Source organism: Phragmites australis, chromosome 23 (genome assembly GCF_958298935.1).
Source record: "Phragmites australis chromosome 23, lpPhrAust1.1, whole genome shotgun sequence".
In the NCBI taxonomy this organism is placed as follows: Eukaryota; Viridiplantae; Streptophyta; class Magnoliopsida; order Poales; family Poaceae; genus Phragmites; species Phragmites australis.
The window spans coordinates 22,155,150-22,170,909 of NC_084943.1; the positions used below are offsets into that span (position 1 = coordinate 22,155,150).

General features: G+C 47.3%; 2 protein-coding genes across 2 annotated transcripts; one reads left to right on the top strand and one right to left on the bottom strand.

Annotated features, from left to right (window-relative positions):
• Window positions 1-6,548: 6,548 nt before the first annotated feature.
• On the top strand, window positions 6,549-9,603 carry LOC133906651 (wall-associated receptor kinase 4-like). The gene is made up of 3 exons (XM_062348614.1): window positions 6,549-7,862; window positions 8,144-8,326; window positions 8,421-9,603. Exons 1-3 carry the CDS (start codon window positions 6,962-6,964, stop codon window positions 9,593-9,595), a joined length of 2,259 nt encoding a protein of 752 aa, XP_062204598.1. The 5' UTR covers window positions 6,549-6,961; the 3' UTR covers window positions 9,596-9,603.
• Window positions 9,604-12,788: 3,185 nt separating this feature from the next.
• Window positions 12,789-14,687, bottom strand: LOC133906650 (2-methyl-6-phytyl-1,4-hydroquinone methyltransferase 2, chloroplastic-like). Its single transcript, XM_062348613.1, has 3 exons — window positions 13,868-14,687; window positions 13,371-13,677; window positions 12,789-13,205 (listed from the first exon to the last, which is right to left on the bottom strand). The coding sequence occupies exons 1-3, from the start codon at window positions 14,467-14,469 to the stop codon at window positions 13,050-13,052; spliced, it is 1,065 nt and encodes a 354-aa protein (XP_062204597.1). The 5' UTR covers window positions 14,470-14,687; the 3' UTR covers window positions 12,789-13,049.
• Between the last annotated feature and the right edge of the window lie 1,073 nt (window positions 14,688-15,760).

Genomic DNA, 15,760 nt, shown 5'->3' on the forward strand with positions numbered 1-15,760 from the left:
TGCAGCTCACGAACATGATCCCCGACGGGATCCTGCAAGGGTGGCGGTAGCCTTGACCTTCTAGCCGTTGCCGCGCCTTTTCCTGATCGGTGGGTTTCGGTTTCTGGGTCAACTTACCATGTTTCGTTTCCTCGATCATTTAGGAGTCGTGACCCATCTTTATAGCACAGGTGGTAAGGGACCAAGCCAACGTAATGATTATGGCGCTTTCGATAATGTGCGCGTAACTGGGTGTGAATCCCCTATTTTCTCGGTCATAGCAGTTTGCTCGAGTTCACCGTACCACATTCTCCCACTTAATCGAAAGGCTAACATCATAAGTTCCATACTCAATAGAACAACACGCTAAGATGCAATGTTACAACAATTGAAAATAGCACCACTGAACCGCATCATCTATAGTGTATTACTCTATCTCGAAAGGATATACACTTATATTTATTTGGGAGATGACTTAAACACTTATGGTCCTTTTATACAGCCTGTTTTCATTTATCATTATGTGCACTTTGAAAATGTGAAAACAAACTTTGTAATTCCAGAATAAAAAATTTGAGATCTCAATCTGTCCCGGATATAGGCTTTCAATTAGTCTCATGCCAGTATTAACTTTGAGACAAGCCTTTAGTGGGCAAATTATTAAGCTTTAACATGATATTTAACACTTATAGGCTGAACATCAAGGTATAAACCTAATACTTATATTCTGAACATTAATTATTTGATTTTGTATCCATCTTTCATAACGTCATGTGTCTGGCAACACCACTTGATATGTTGTTAATTGAAATAAAATTGCACTCAAGCATAATAAGTTCCGGGATAGAATCTTAAGCTAAAAGAAAATATTCTTATTCTTAAACCACAACGACATATTTTGGATCTTTTATTATCCAATAGCCTTATAATATACCACAAGTTAACTTACATCATTAATAATGCCTTAAGAGATCGATTAGAGTCATTCCACAATATGGCTCCTCCCGCAAAGGTGAAGAATTCACATGATGTGGATTTCTTAATATCAACACACCTTGCATAATTAGTGTCTGAACATCCCACAACTTAATGGTTACGACCCAACCACGATCACCACAACCGACCACGGTCACGACCCGCGGCGGTGATGCCCTAACCTCCGGCGCACAACCACCTGCCCCCTGGGGGAATCACCGGGACTTTGGCCGAAGCCAATACCTCTAAAGCGGAGCCCCCAGAAGGGGTATACCAACATCCCCTGCAAACAAGAAAACAAAAGTCCAGACCGCTGCCGTGGGCCTATCCCATAAAGGAAAAGAGAGAAGGAATAAGAAGAATTGCGGACTCACCCACGCCAACGGTCGTGGCGACCTCCGAACCCATCACATCCTCTTCATCGATGGGGGGAAGGATCCCCAGGGTCCAAGGTCATCTAGGAGGCCTCACACCCTCCTCCGCCTGGGCTGAGGGCGGTCAGGTTCGGACAAGTCGAGGTCCCCCTAGCCATCGCCTCCAGACTGAACATCGTCTTTGGACACGCTGTCTCAGGCCTGAAGTCATCAGCGAGCCTCCGACCTTTTGCCCCTTCTGACTCCATCCTGGACAGCCCAGCCGCCGAACTGGTACATGAGCCCACCAGGACGATGGGAGTTTGGGCCGGTAGCGGGCCTGTCGCGGCTGCGGAGCCCGTAACATCGACGATAGGATGCCCATGCTTTCCGGTTTCCTGAGGCTCCATCGGATCGTGCCACGCTGGGGCCACCAAATCAAGGTGCGAACAGATCTGATTGTGGCGCTCCTAGCTCCCTACCAGTTTCATGTGCTGCTCCCACTCGGCCAAGGAAGGTGGATCGAGGAATTTGTTCGCGGCTTCAGTGGCTTCGTCCAGCGTCTGATATCGTTCTAAAAGAAAAAGGTGTCTCATGTCTACTAGTTTGAAGTTGAATAGCGGGGAGGACTCACCAGAGTCAATGGTGGGTCTGGAGTATGTGTTCGGCTCACCATTGTCGTCCTCACCTGGCTCGAAGATGCAATCCCAACCTGCCTGGAGGGGTTTGATGCGCAGCATTGTGAATTCCTCCACGAGGTCACGCATGGTCATCCGTCATGCCACCTGTCAGAGGAGCTCCACCCTCGAGGTCATCTGAGCCTCGGGCATCTCCACTTGAGGATCGGTTACGTCCTAAGAGGGGGGGGGTTGAATTATGACACTTAGAAACTATTCGGCTCCAAAGACTTTACAAGATAAACCTATCTCAATTTCTATCTAAATGTGCTCTAGATTTATCTAGTGTGTTTACTTTACCGATCAAAGGGCTTACAACTTATATAAGAAGATAAATTGCAAGTAAATACAGAAACGTAGATAAAGTAGAGAGAGCAAACTCGGCATAAGGATTTTTCTTGTGGTATCGATGGTATGAATGCCACTCCTACTCCACGTTGGAGCTCCACCAAGGATATGCTCCCGGTCGGCACCAGGTCACGGTTATTGAGCCACCAAGTCATAAAGACAAGGCTTCAATCTGGATGAGCCGCCAAGCCACCAAGGCAAGGCCTCACCATAAGCCTCTCTTCTGGTCCCTTGCCGCTATAATCACTTCGGAGCTTGAGCCATCAAGGCAAGGGTCTCCGTGTCCCCGTACATGTGTTTTGCCATCGCTCCACACCAAGTCGGAGGGTCAATAAGCTTGCCAGTGAGTCGCCAAGACTCCAAGGTGCCGGCATACCACTTGGTACAAGTTAGGATCACTCCTTGATCCACTCTCTAGGCCTATAAGCACTAATCACTCTCTAATTATTGTGCTTAATTACCTTGGATGATCACTTTAAGAACTTTGGTAGCTCAGATGTCTTCTCAAGTGTATATGTGTTTCTCTGGACAGCCACACCCTCAAATGATTGAGTGGAGGGGTATTTATAGCCTCAAACTCGCGCACTAGCCGTTAACCCAATGACTCATAAAAGTTGTTAACACCGGATGATCTGGTGAGAACAGAAGTACTAACACCGGATCATCCGATAAGTACATCTTCAAAAACTAGCCGTTGGACTTTCACTCAAAGCCTCTGTGAACACTGGACACCCTGGTGTACCTTCAAATCCATCACCGGTCCTTCCGGTGAGTTATCTTGAGCCATCCGAGCCTTTGCAGCCTCTCTGTGTAAGTTGCATTCATCCGGTGTTCATTCTATTCACACTGGACCATCTAGTGAGATAAATATTCTCTTCTTTTTCCTGGAAATGCTCCGGTGTAACTATCTCTGTGATCACCAAACTATCTGATGACTTAATCCTTCTTCTTCTTCAACAGCTGCATTCTCTCTGGTAGGAATGCTCCGGTGAGATCATCCAGTGTGCACAAGCCAAACAACGTACCATCCGGTCAACTAATCATCGCTCTTCAGCACTTGCAACCCTCTTTGAAAGAATTACTCCGGTGTATATCTTTCGCTGATCACTAGATCATCCAGTGGGTTGTTCCATTTTGACTTCTAAGTAGAAACACTCCGGTGAGTACACGGGCCTTAACACCGGATTTTCTAGTGCCTCCTTTCTCCTCTGTTGAGAATAATCCAGTGATTATAGCCTTCAGTACACCGGATCATCCGGTGAGAACAGATCTCCTAGGACTTCTCCAATTCAGCCAAACTTTGTCCCGGCTGCAGTGGCTTCTTCATGTATTGCATCCATGAGACCTACTAACATATATTCTTGACACACATGTTAGTCTCATTGACTATGTTGTTATTAATTACTAAAATCACAATCATGGTCTAACAGAGCCATTTTCACTACATCCACTACTGAGGTCCTGATGTACTTGATCTCCCGATTGGTAGAGTGAAGAGGGGATCGAAAACCCACGTCACAGTAGAACCACCTCTTCAACCACCTAGTGTACCACCGCTCGTTGATGGCCTTCGCAGGGAACACTCCATGGTACTCCGACCTGAGCTGGAAGTTCATGCTGGCGAAGCTGAGGGCTTTCTTCACTCCACCCTCCATCTGAAGCTACGACTGGCAATTTTCCTCGTGGACGGTGGCAAAGAACTCCACGCGCCCCTCGCAGCCCCCCGCCCGCATAGTCCACTCAAAGATGGCCAGGCGGGCGATGGCGTTTGCCGAGACAAAATAATGCGAAGCACCCCCTCGAGGAGCGGTGTCGCTGGGAACCCAAGCCCAGCGTTGAGGAAGGCTTCGAAGACCACTGTTTCGTGGCCCTGTGGTGCGGGGTAGTCTCCCCTAGCGGAACGTGCGCGACCGATCTGGAGGGGATCTTCCCCTCTGTGACTAGCCGATCGATCTCGACCTCAGTGACGGTCGACACGCCCAGCCTACCGGTTTGAAGAGGGTATTTCCTACTGGCGCGGGGTAGATCTATCCCCGGTGGCGGGCTGGGCATTGGCAGAAGGTTTTCCGCCGCCCAGGATTCTGCTAACCCGCGGGCATCGACGGTACCGCCTGTACCGCCGCCATCAGCGGCTACCGTTGATGTGGCGGCCCAGTCTGTCGACGACGCTCAGCCCCTCGGTGGTGAGCTCGCTCCAATGCGGGTGCCGGAGCAAGCCATGGCCTCTTGAAGAAGCGGTGCAGAGAGCTTATCTACCAGGAGTCTGCAAGATCGGGGCTGGTGGATGCGTGTGCAAGAACTCGAGCCGCAAAAATAGAGGTGCCGGATGAGAATGACACTCATCCACAACCCCCACCTTATAGATTGGGGAATAGGCAGTCACCTCCTCATGGCGAGTGCGCACGTCATGTCTCCTCTCTCCGCAATCATAGGGAGGCGGAACCGCTTGCCACGACTCTCCAATACCAAGGTGTTACTCATCTCCAATACTGACCGGATAGGCGCGATTACATCACCCACAGCACGCTGCATTTAATGATCTCCCTCGTAGATAATGTTGGGTATTTAGCCTGCACCCCTGACCGGCATTCCAACGTTCAGCATCATCGAAGGATTGAGGGCCCGTAATCGTGGGGCCAAGGATCGCTGGAGGCCCTACTCCGGATACTGCGGGGATAGCCGCACCGCTGGCCATACTCGCGAGGGGCTGCTATTGGGGGAATCACTATTAAGGACCCTCGACGTCCCTTAGCCCAGAAAGTCCAGGCCCAAAGACCGCTAGGCTCTGGCCCCCTCCGGGGCTCGGGACTCCGAGGTTGTCCCGGAGGCTGTGCCTCCGAAGATCCGAAGCCTTCCAAGCCTTCAAAAAGATCAACCAAGAGGGGGCTTGCAAGCCGCCCCCACGTGCAGTGAGGTGACTAGCATTTAATGCTGGTGCAATGGTGGCCACCTAACCAGCCATATAGATAATTACTAGGCTAGCTCCACTCTCTGGTTGTACAGCATAAGATATATACCTCTGCCTACCTTGTAGGGGTACGTTTGTATATTCACACTCCGAATATCAGTATAAATACAGACATTTGACCATTAAATTAAAGGGGAAAAAAGATTATTCAGACAACTTTGGTGTCTTCTTATTCTCCGCCTCTCCTTCAAACTTGAGACATTCATGTGACTTAACTCTCGCCGCACTTTGTTAGTAGAAGACAGCTTCTTTCGCCAATAGTAACTTAATTTACCGTTAATCAAGCTGTGGAGGGTCATTAACTCGATTGGTTCTTCACGACTAGGTCTAGCTACGATCACGGTGTGCATCCCATTGGAAGACATCATCACAAGTCAACTATTTAATTAATCTAAACATGCCAATAACCTTGCACGGTGCATCCTATTGGAAGAGGTATTTCATCACAAGTACATGGCCACATGCACGATCTGCATCCTATTGGAAGAGGTATTTCATCACAAGTACATGGCCACATGCACGATCTGCATCCTATTGGAAGAGGTATTTCATCACAAGTACATGGCCACATGCACGGTCTGCATCCTATTGGAAGAGGTATTTCATCACAAGTACATGGCCACATGCACGATCGTTGATGACCCGGCCCCCAAGTGACATTAGACAGTGCCTACTTATATTGTCCGGTGGAAGATCTCAAATAAAAAACATTAGTACATCTGCTTTTTATTTGAGATCCAGACTCAAAATTGAGATCTCAAATAACATGCCCCGAAATACAGACAGACATTGAGATCCAGACTCATCAGTTGGACTGCTTCAATCACTACTGTACAATGAACTCGCTGATAGAACGAACGCTAGCAAATCAGCAACCTTCGCTAGTTCCATGCATGAGGTAGGATCGTCGTACGGTGCTTTTGACTCGAACAATTCTCAGACTATATATAGTAAAATTTCTCTTTTTTTATTTCTCATTGTATATAATACATTTTTGTCTAAAATTCTTTGAAGAGTTAGGTCATAGTATCCTCTACACCACCAATTTTTTCAGAATTTTTTTATGATTATTTCGATATTGTTTTGAATTTTGAGATTAATAGAGCGCAACATTTTTTGATTTTTAAACCTGTGTCCGTTGGAATAGCAACATGTTTATTTTTTTAAAACTTATTACCCTTCCAACTGGAGAGTAGTCTAGTTCTGCAAAAAAAATTTCAAACGAACGCTTAGTTTTGTAATTTTTTTTATTTTTGAAACATAAAAATGAAAAAATTCGCCACCACGCCACCTCCACCACACGCCTCCGCCCCACATGGAAATTTTCCGTCAAAGCTGTCTCTACTTGCCAAGTTGATCCATTATTTCTTATTTGAACTAGTCTAGCAAACCTATTCTGTTATTGCAGAGGAAGGTTCCAAATTATAGCGACTCCTCGACAAAACCAGGCACGCGTGCATATATATCTTACACAACTCACACAATTCAATGCATCATCTGAAAAGGAATTCTGTGCTACAACTCCTTCCATATAACCTATATATGATCTAGCCCAGTCTAATGCATAATCACACCATAACAATGAAACATGAGAGAGCACTGGCTTAGCTAGGTTAGAAAGACAGTGCCGTAGCAAGGATCCACACCATACCTCTCTAGCCATGCAAGAAGCATTAGTCCTCCTGGTGCTCATCATCTTCCCAGTGACCACAGAGGTATCAGCCACCTCTTCTGGGCTTGCCGTCTCATTGCCGGGGTGCCCAGACAAGTGCGGCAACGTGTCCATCCCTTACCCATTTGGCATCGGTGATGGCTGTGCCGCAAGCAGCCTGAACCCCTATTTTACTGTGACCTGCAACAACAGCTTCCAGCCACCAAGGCCTATGATTAATGGCATGGAGGTCATTGACATCTCTCTGGAGCGTGGCGAGGTGCGTGTTTACCGCCCTGTCAGCTACAACTGCTTCACGTCAAACACCACCATATCGGAGAACTACACGGATTGGTTCAGCCTGGAAGGCACGCCGTTCATCCTCTCCGCCATCCGCAACCGCTTCACGGTCATCGGCTGCAACACCCTAGGGGTGATTGGCGGCTACACACACGGCAACTCTGACCCTTATGTGGCCGGCTGCTACTCGTACTGCCAAGGCATCAACAGCACGTCTGACGGTGCGCCGTGTGCCGGGATGGGATGCTGCGAGACCACCATCTCCCCCAACCTCACTGACTTCTCAGCGTTATTGTTCGACCTGAACAACGTGTGGAACTTCAACCCATGCTTCTACGCGATGCTTGTTGAGGTCGGGTGGTACAGCTTCAGGAGGCAGGACCTCGTCGGGCGCCTTGGGTTCATCCACGAAAGAGCCAACAGAGGTGTCCCTGTCGTCGGTGACTGGGCCATTAGAAAAGGCTCATGTCCAAAAGATGGTGAAAGGTTGCCAAGAGACCATGCTTGTGTCAGTTCAAACAGCTATTGTGTGAGTGCAAGTGGGCCAGGGTACCTGTGCAACTGCTCTGAAGGCTATGCGGGCAATCCTTATATTCACGAAGGCTGCCAAGGTTAAGTATTTCATTCAAATGAACTTACTGTAAACTAGGATTTGGAAATAAAGATCATCACCTGCAGGAACAACTTTGGCCAACATATAATTATAGCCAACTTCTTCATTTAAAGCACAACTCAAATGACTTTTTTTGTTAATTGTTCAACTTTTCTCTAGGATGCTTGATATACTGAAATAAATTACAATTTGAACTTATTTTTCCTTAATCCATGTTTATCTCTCTGTTTTGCGAATCTTAATCCATGTGTATCTGTATTAACACCTAACTCCCTTCAGACAAAGATGAGTGCAAACTGCGTAAGCAGGACCTCAAGTACAAAGACTTATATCCATGCGAAAATGGGATCTGTCGCAATACACCAGGACACTATATATGCAAGTGCAGGATAGGAACAAGACCAGATGGCACAAATTCTGGATGCCGGCCTCTGCTTAGACAAACCGAACTGGTGGCCATAGGTAATGATCATATTTGAGAGCAAACTTTAAATTTATCTAAGGTGCCTTTCTAGGATTTCGAGGCATTGAATTATATAGAATAATTATTGTGCAGGCCTCAGTGCTTCTGCAGTCATAATGATATCTTTGACATGCATATTGGTTATGAAATTACAACGAAGGAAGCATAGGAAGGAGAAGGATGAATATTTCAAACAAAATGGAGGTCTGAAATTATATGATGAGATGAGATCAAGGCAAGTTGACACCATTTGTGTACTTACAGAGGAAGAGATAAAGAAAGCCACAGACAACTTTAGCGAAGATTATGTTCTTGGATGTGGTGGCCATGGAATGGTCTATAGAGGAACTTTAGATGACAACAAAGAAGTTGCCATAAAGAAGTCCAAGGTAATAGATGACGACTGCAAAGAAGAATTTGTAAATGAGATAATAATCTTATCACAAATTAACCACAGGAACATTGTGAGGTTACTGGGATGCTGCTTGGAGGTAGATGTGCCGATGTTGGTGTATGAGTTCGTTTCCAATGGTACCCTCTTTGAGTTCCTTCATGGCAATGATAGCAGATCACCGATCCCCTTGGATCTTAGATTGAAGGTTGCAACACAGTCAGCAGAAGCTCTTGCCTACATTCATTCATCAACTTCTCGTACAATTCTGCATGGAGATGTCAAATCCCTCAATATACTCTTGGATGATGAATACAATGCAAAAGTGTCAGATTTTGGAGCATCGGCACTAAAGTCCATGGACAAAAATGATTTCATTATGCTTATCCAAGGAACTCTTGGTTATATTGACCCTGAAAGTTTTGTCAGTCAGCGTCTAACTGACAAAAGTGATGTATACAGCTTCGGGGTTGTTCTTTTAGAGCTAATGACAAGGAAGAAGGCAGTATACATTGATATCTCTAATGAAAAGAAAGCACTATCTCATACTTTCATACAGATGTTTCACCAGAACAAGCTCCGGGATATGTTGGACAGTGACATAGTAGATGATGAGGTTATGGTGGTAGTTGAGAAACTAGCTGAGCTTGTCATGCACTGCCTGAGCCCAAAAGGAGATGAGAGGCCAACAATGAAGGAAGTTGCAGAGCGACTACAAATGTTGAGAAGACTCGAGATGCAGTTAGCCACAAAAAAGAATCCTATGCAGGCGTATTATTCTTGTGGAGGACCTTCAGTGCCTGTCCCTTCAGCCGAGATGGGATACCAGAGCACAGAGACAGTCAAACTGGTGTTGGATGTAGATCTCGCAAGATAAATAAGTGCAATGTCACGCTTTTTCTATGTGTATTGGTTTATATTTTGTATAAAAATCGTTATAAGTACTGGCTAAGCATTTGTGAGTGTCTGCGTATGTGTGTGCACATCATAATCGTCATTTATGTATTGCAAAGTTGAATGTGTGATCCTTAATACTACCTCCGTTTCGCAATGTTTGTCCGGTCTACATACTTAAGAGGCACAAAAAGTAAGTTTTTTTTTTTTTGTAGAATTGGACAATTCTTGCCCTCATGATTACATTGGCATGGTATTGATCTATGTCATGGATACAAATCTGATATAATTCTTGTCGGAGGGTTAACTCCTGTCGCAGGGATCCTGAGAGACTCCTTTTTAGAAATTCGACTGGGGGGATGATCCTGAATATATTCGCCGGAGAAATAAATGGGTATGAACGCGATGGCCGATGGGGTGGAATGATCTAATGCGGAACGGAGTAAATGCGCTGGTGTTTAGACAGGTTCGGGCTGCACGGAGACGTAACACCCTACTCCTGTATGGATACTATAAATGCCTTGAGAATGTCCCTCAAGGATGTTGCTGGTTACAAGAATGTCTATCTATCTTAGAGCCTGGGGCTCCTTATTCTTCGGTCTGCTCTTCTCTTCGCTAGCTCCAAAACTTCTCAGGGATCGTCTAACTTGTCGAGCTTGCTCAGAGGTTTCAATGCTTCACGAAGAGTAACTTCGAAAAGAGAGAGTTCTCCTCTTTCTGTCCGTGCTGCCGGCGGCTTTAAATACCCGCTGGCAGTAGCGTGCCCCGAACGGGAGGGGGGCACGAGTTCCGAGACACCATAAATGGAAAGGACGTCATCATAGTCTCTGTGCGAAGTGACCAGGGGTGGAAAATGCGTCCCACGCCCAGTCATCCGTCACTATAAATGCACTGGCAACGGGCGCCGTGGAGAGGGCCCACCGGGCAGCCGCGGAGCGGCCCGGCGTGCCCGCCCTGTCTTGTTCTCCTGCCACAGCAGCGCGGCAGACGGAACGCCTTGGCCCTTACGACGTTATCCCGAGACGGGCCGGATGGCACGGGATGGGACCCGTGCATTCAATGACCCCACGCCCTTCTGCCAGAATGTGGCAGGAACTGACACCGAGCGTGGCGGGAGCAGTTGGGGATGACAGGCCACACACGCTCTTTAAATGCGGCCTTGGGCCTTTGACTGGCTGACACCTCATCAGTGGGCCCCTCTGGGGCCACTGTCGGGGGGCTCTCTGAGTCGTCGGGGAACCGAGTGCTCGGGGGTCACTGCTCACCTCCCCGAGCACTCTCTCCCGAGAATGCCCTTTCTTGATCCTCGGGGAACCGAGTGCTCGAGGGTACTGTTCACCTCCCCGAGCACTCTCTCCCTGGCACGCTCTTTCTTGATCCTCGGGGAACCGAGTGCTCGGGGGTACTGTCCACCTCTCCGAGCACTCTCTCCCGGAGCTTCCTTCTGTGGGTCTTCGGGATACTTGGGTGCCCAGGGGGCCACCGCTCGCGGCCCTGGGCACATTTCTCCCGATACTTAGCTTTCCTGAATGTCGGGGGACTCGGGTGCTCTGGGGCCACCGTACACCTTCCCGAGCACTTTCTTCCCGGCACTTAGACTTCATAGATCATCAGGGAACTCGGGTACTCGGGGACCACTGACTGTAGCCCCGAGCGCCCTCTCCCGGGACTTAATCTTTTTTACCTCGCGGAGGAGACTCCGCGGGATGGCGCCATGTGGCGGATTGCTGGCCTAGCCTTGGGATTCGGGGACCCCCGGTTCCTGATTCACCGACAATTCTATTAAACATTACTCAAATATTATGCCTCCTAGGCATTAATTGTATCCATAGTTTCAATTTTAAACTTTATTTGGATGTTAGATTACCTTGTTCATATGTAAAAGAGCTCCGGCTTTTCTTTACACATTCATTAGAGCAGTCTTTCTCCAGAACCAGCATTTCAACATATTGGATTATGATAGATTGAGTGTATGCAAGCACTGAGTTAATGTAGGTTTATTTAACAAAATTCATGCTACTTTGCTACATTCCGTCATTTTTTACGGAGACTGGGTGCTATATGGAACCTCAATGGAGAATTCACAGTTCATTAACTATGCAATATCCAATTCAACCCTCCAAAAAAAGTACAAAGACAAAGCAAAACAGCAGCAAAAATGCAAAACTAAAAGAACACAAATAAATGGAATAGAGCATTTTGAATTGTGGATGAATAAATGGATTAAGCAGCATACCTTATCAGGATCCAGATCCAATAAACATGCAATCACCAGGACCTAACTTTAGGCTATCCATTCCCTGCGCATACAATTTACAGAGCATTAGCGTGGGTATCTTTCAGAGAACTTTGTAAAATTGTGCAAGCAAATATATGGTGATTAACATTAGACTGCACCATTTTAATGCAGGCTGTGCAAAGAAGTACATTACTAACATAGAAACATGTTATTTGCACAAAAGTGTGCACATAGATTCATCTAGACTGTCCCGCAAGAAGGTCTACCTTACCAATCATTCTTTTTTTTTCACGAACGAGGCCCACACCCCCAGCTTCAGAGGGCTGGGGGCGCCTCGGAGGGTGAGCGATGCCCACCAGGGGCAGGGACGCGCCACGAAGGGGCAGTGCCCCCCGCATGCAAATGCCGGGGTTTGAACCCATGGCAGCAGGCAAGGCTCCACCGAGCCTTACCGCTGGGCTCTACCAACCATTCTTTTAATGCTCAGTTGTCCATTTTATGACCCATCTCGTGGGTCACTTCCACTGAGAAAATGCTCTTTCAGGGTAAATCTTAACAGCATCAAGTGTCACATATCATAGAGGGGGAAAAGGAAAACAACTGCTTCAACTGTGAAAGAGCAAAATATCCTGCTTACATACAGAAAGGATGTAAGAATACATTGAGAATTTGATATAGAGATGTTACATAACCAAATCTGTTAATAAATGCAATGCCTTAGTAAAATGACGAATATTGGTTTGAATTGTTAGAGCAGTTAGTTTTACATCCATATATGCCATGCAATAAAACTTTAAAATCATCAAGTATATGCAAAACAAAAAAGAGTAATCCAACTCAGATACCATCCCAATAAGAAATGCTCTTTTTGCAGAGCTATCAGATATCACCGCTTCATACCACTTACCATAATAATAAAGAAGAAATTTTGCAGGGGTAGGAACCAACTAAATTATACATTCGTATAATTTAAAATCAATAACCTGATACAGAGGTTCCACTTCATGCTCAAGAAACTGTTGAGACTAATCCAGGTCTTAATATTATTGCTTCACACAAACAGAAACAACAGTAAAAAGGAGTACATTACAGCAGGAAAATAAAAGGTAAATACAAAACAGACAGAAGCGCCTAATATAGAGAAGACTAATTCAGATATTGGCTATCCTCCCTTTCCTTGCAGTTTAGTCCCCTTCACTCAGATTGGCATGCCTTTGGGCACAATTTGGTCCTTTATCCACATGTAAATAGGCACCAGAACATAGTATGCAGCACATATCGTTCCTACGAGGAAACGAAAGAGGAAGGTGATCGGATTCACCGGCTTGCTGACATCCTCAGCCTTTGGACCAAGCTGCATCAAAAATAAAATGGGAAAATTATACCGAAAGCCCCTCGATATCTACTGCAGGAAATGAACAATCTAAAGTCTGAATGAGATATGCCAAAAATGCATTGAGACCTGTAAATGTGAATCTGGTAGCTACACTGTCCATCAGCAAAATGAAAAGAAAGGTACCTGCAAAGGGGAGTCTCCACGTTCTCTCTTCACACCCGTGACAGAGCATCCCATGATCAGGCCATGCCTTCGGACACCACGATACCACTTTGGTCCAATTCTTTTGATCTTGACATCCTTGAACCCAGCCTTTTTGAACCACTCTATATACTCTTCTTCCTTGGGGAAGAGCATCCACATATCAGCGAAAAAGCGGGACAGCCAGAAGGACGGGTACACAGGGCCAATCACACAAGCTACTCCGCCAAACCTCAAGACCCTGTAGGCTTCCTTGATTCCTCTCTGTGGGTCAGGCCAATACTCGATGCTGCAAGGTATAATGACAGACACATACAGGAAAAATCAGCATAAGAAATACTATTCTCTGCATGACTAGTTACTAGCGGAACGAGCAATCACCACAGCACCACTTGTTTGCAACAAATTCACAGTGTGTACTAGAAGATGATATCGATCGACACTATGAACTACTGAAGTAAATTGAACAGAGCAGTCACCTGCCGGCAGAGACGTAGCGATCGAATGTGTCCGTGGTGAAGGGCAGGTCCTCTGCGTCGCCCTCCATGATGGTGACCCCCTTGAGCGCCTCCTTCTGCTTGGCCTTCTCGAGCTGGTGCGGGGACTGGTCGAGCAGCGTGACGTTCTGCGGATCGACGTGCTTGACGATGCCGAGCGTGGTGAACCCCGTCCCGCCGCCGACGTCGACGACCTTGAGGTGGCGGCTGTAGAGGTCGGCGGGCTGCAGCGCGTCGTCGCGCATGTCCTCGGTCCAGTGGCCCGGGTTGATGACGTGGTCGTAGACGATGGAGAGGAAGCGGTAGAACCAGAAGGCCTCCTTCTTGTGCTGGATGAACCGCGGCGCCGAGATGGGACGCGCCGCCGCGGAGGACGACGAGGCCGCGCACCTGAGCCTGGCGCCTCCCGAAGCGGGGGCGAGGCTGCTCCGCTTGGCGAGGGCGAGGGGGCGGGGGCGGAGGCCGACCTTGGAGGGGCTGGGGCCGAGGCCGAGGAAGCCGAGCCCCGCGGGGCCGCGGAACCTGGCCCGGCCCGGCGCGAGGGCCTCGGCGCCGCTCGGCGCGTAGGTGGAGGCCATCGTCATTGCCGACACCGCCGCCGCGCCGAGGAGGGGAACAGCGAGCGGGTGGAAGGATGGGTGGAAGCGACGAGCGAGTGAGAGGACAGAGGAGGGATCACGGCACGGGTGGGGGATCGGATGAGCGGCGGATGGATGCGCTGCGCCGTGGCGTCCCTCTCGACACACGGCCGCTGGCCTCGTGTGCGGCGGCGGTCGGTCCGGGCGACCAGTCGGTGGGCCCGGACGGTTATGGCCCAGTTTGTGGAAGCTAGCATAGGTCTTGCACGATGAACCTTATATTAGGTTAAGTTAATTGAGGGAAGTTATATTTATTAAAAAAAATATTTAATTATTTATATCTATTTACATAGACTGAGCTAAGTTTTTTTAGTTGACCGAATATGATACCGTATGAGTGGATACGAAAGTTAAGATTGTAATTGGTGATTCGTATAAAGATGATTTTATAACATGATTCGTCTATATGAGCGGATACATAAGCATATATCCACTGAGTCAAGCTGCAAGTGTATATTTATTTTCATAACCATACACATAAATAACAAAATATATTTCTCTGTGAGATTATACATATTATTTAATGAAATTCCTGGATAGCCAATCAGCCCTAAGGACATCCGGACAATGTGACGCTTGTTCCTCCTCTCGTCTGCTGCGTCTTCACAGTTCACGCTTCAACATGAATACCTAGGTAGCATCATCCTGACCTGACCTCCATGGATTTCGTCTTCAACCTTACTCCCATTTTTCGTGCCGTGGCATACGTTTTAAGCTAACATGTAATTTAATTCCACGTGATTCGGTCTCCGAATCGTTTTGCAGCCAGAGATTTTTGAGACGTTTGTCACAATTTTGAGTTTATGCTTTAGTTTTAAGATTGGGGATTCCGTTCTTGTTCGAAGAAATCGGACATTTAGGGCCTGTTTGGCAGAGCTTCTCCTGATTCAAATTCTCTAAAGAAATTGATTCTCTGGGGAAGTGATTCTGTGGCTGAAAGTGATTATTAATGATTCTCTAGAATAAACTCTATGAATCAGAAGAATCAGCGTGGTCAGCTCCTCAGGAGAAGCTACTTTTTTCAGCTCCTCAGCTTCTAATTCATTTCAGTGAATCAGGAGAAGTGATTCACTCAGGGAGCTAAAGCCAAATTCTGCCGTTTGGCAGAGCTCCTCCAGATTCAGCTCAGAAGCTGAATCTGGAGCTCTGCCAAACGGGCCCTTACATTTTCACACCGATGCAGATGGCCGATCAGAGTTCTTCGCCCGAGCGGCGAGGCCACCGCTTGCAATCGAAG

Coding starts and splice junctions, on each gene's coding strand:
- LOC133906651 (XM_062348614.1), top strand. CDS start 6,962: ATGCAAGAAGCATTAGTCCTCCTGGTGCTCATCATCTTCCCAGTGACC. Junction 7,863..8,143: donor TATTCACGAAGGCTGCCAAG/GTTAAGTATTTC, acceptor AACTCCCTTCAG/ACAAAGATGAGTGCAAACTG. Junction 8,327..8,420: donor AACCGAACTGGTGGCCATAG/GTAATGATCATA, acceptor ATTATTGTGCAG/GCCTCAGTGCTTCTGCAGTC.
- LOC133906650 (XM_062348613.1), bottom strand. CDS start 14,469: ATGACGATGGCCTCCACCTACGCGCCGAGCGGCGCCGAGGCCCTCGCG. Junction 13,678..13,867: donor CGCTACGTCTCTGCCGGCAG/GTGACTGCTCTG, acceptor TATACCTTGCAG/CATCGAGTATTGGCCTGACC. Junction 13,206..13,370: donor GTGGAGACTCCCCTTTGCAG/GTACCTTTCTTT, acceptor TTTTTGATGCAG/CTTGGTCCAAAGGCTGAGGA.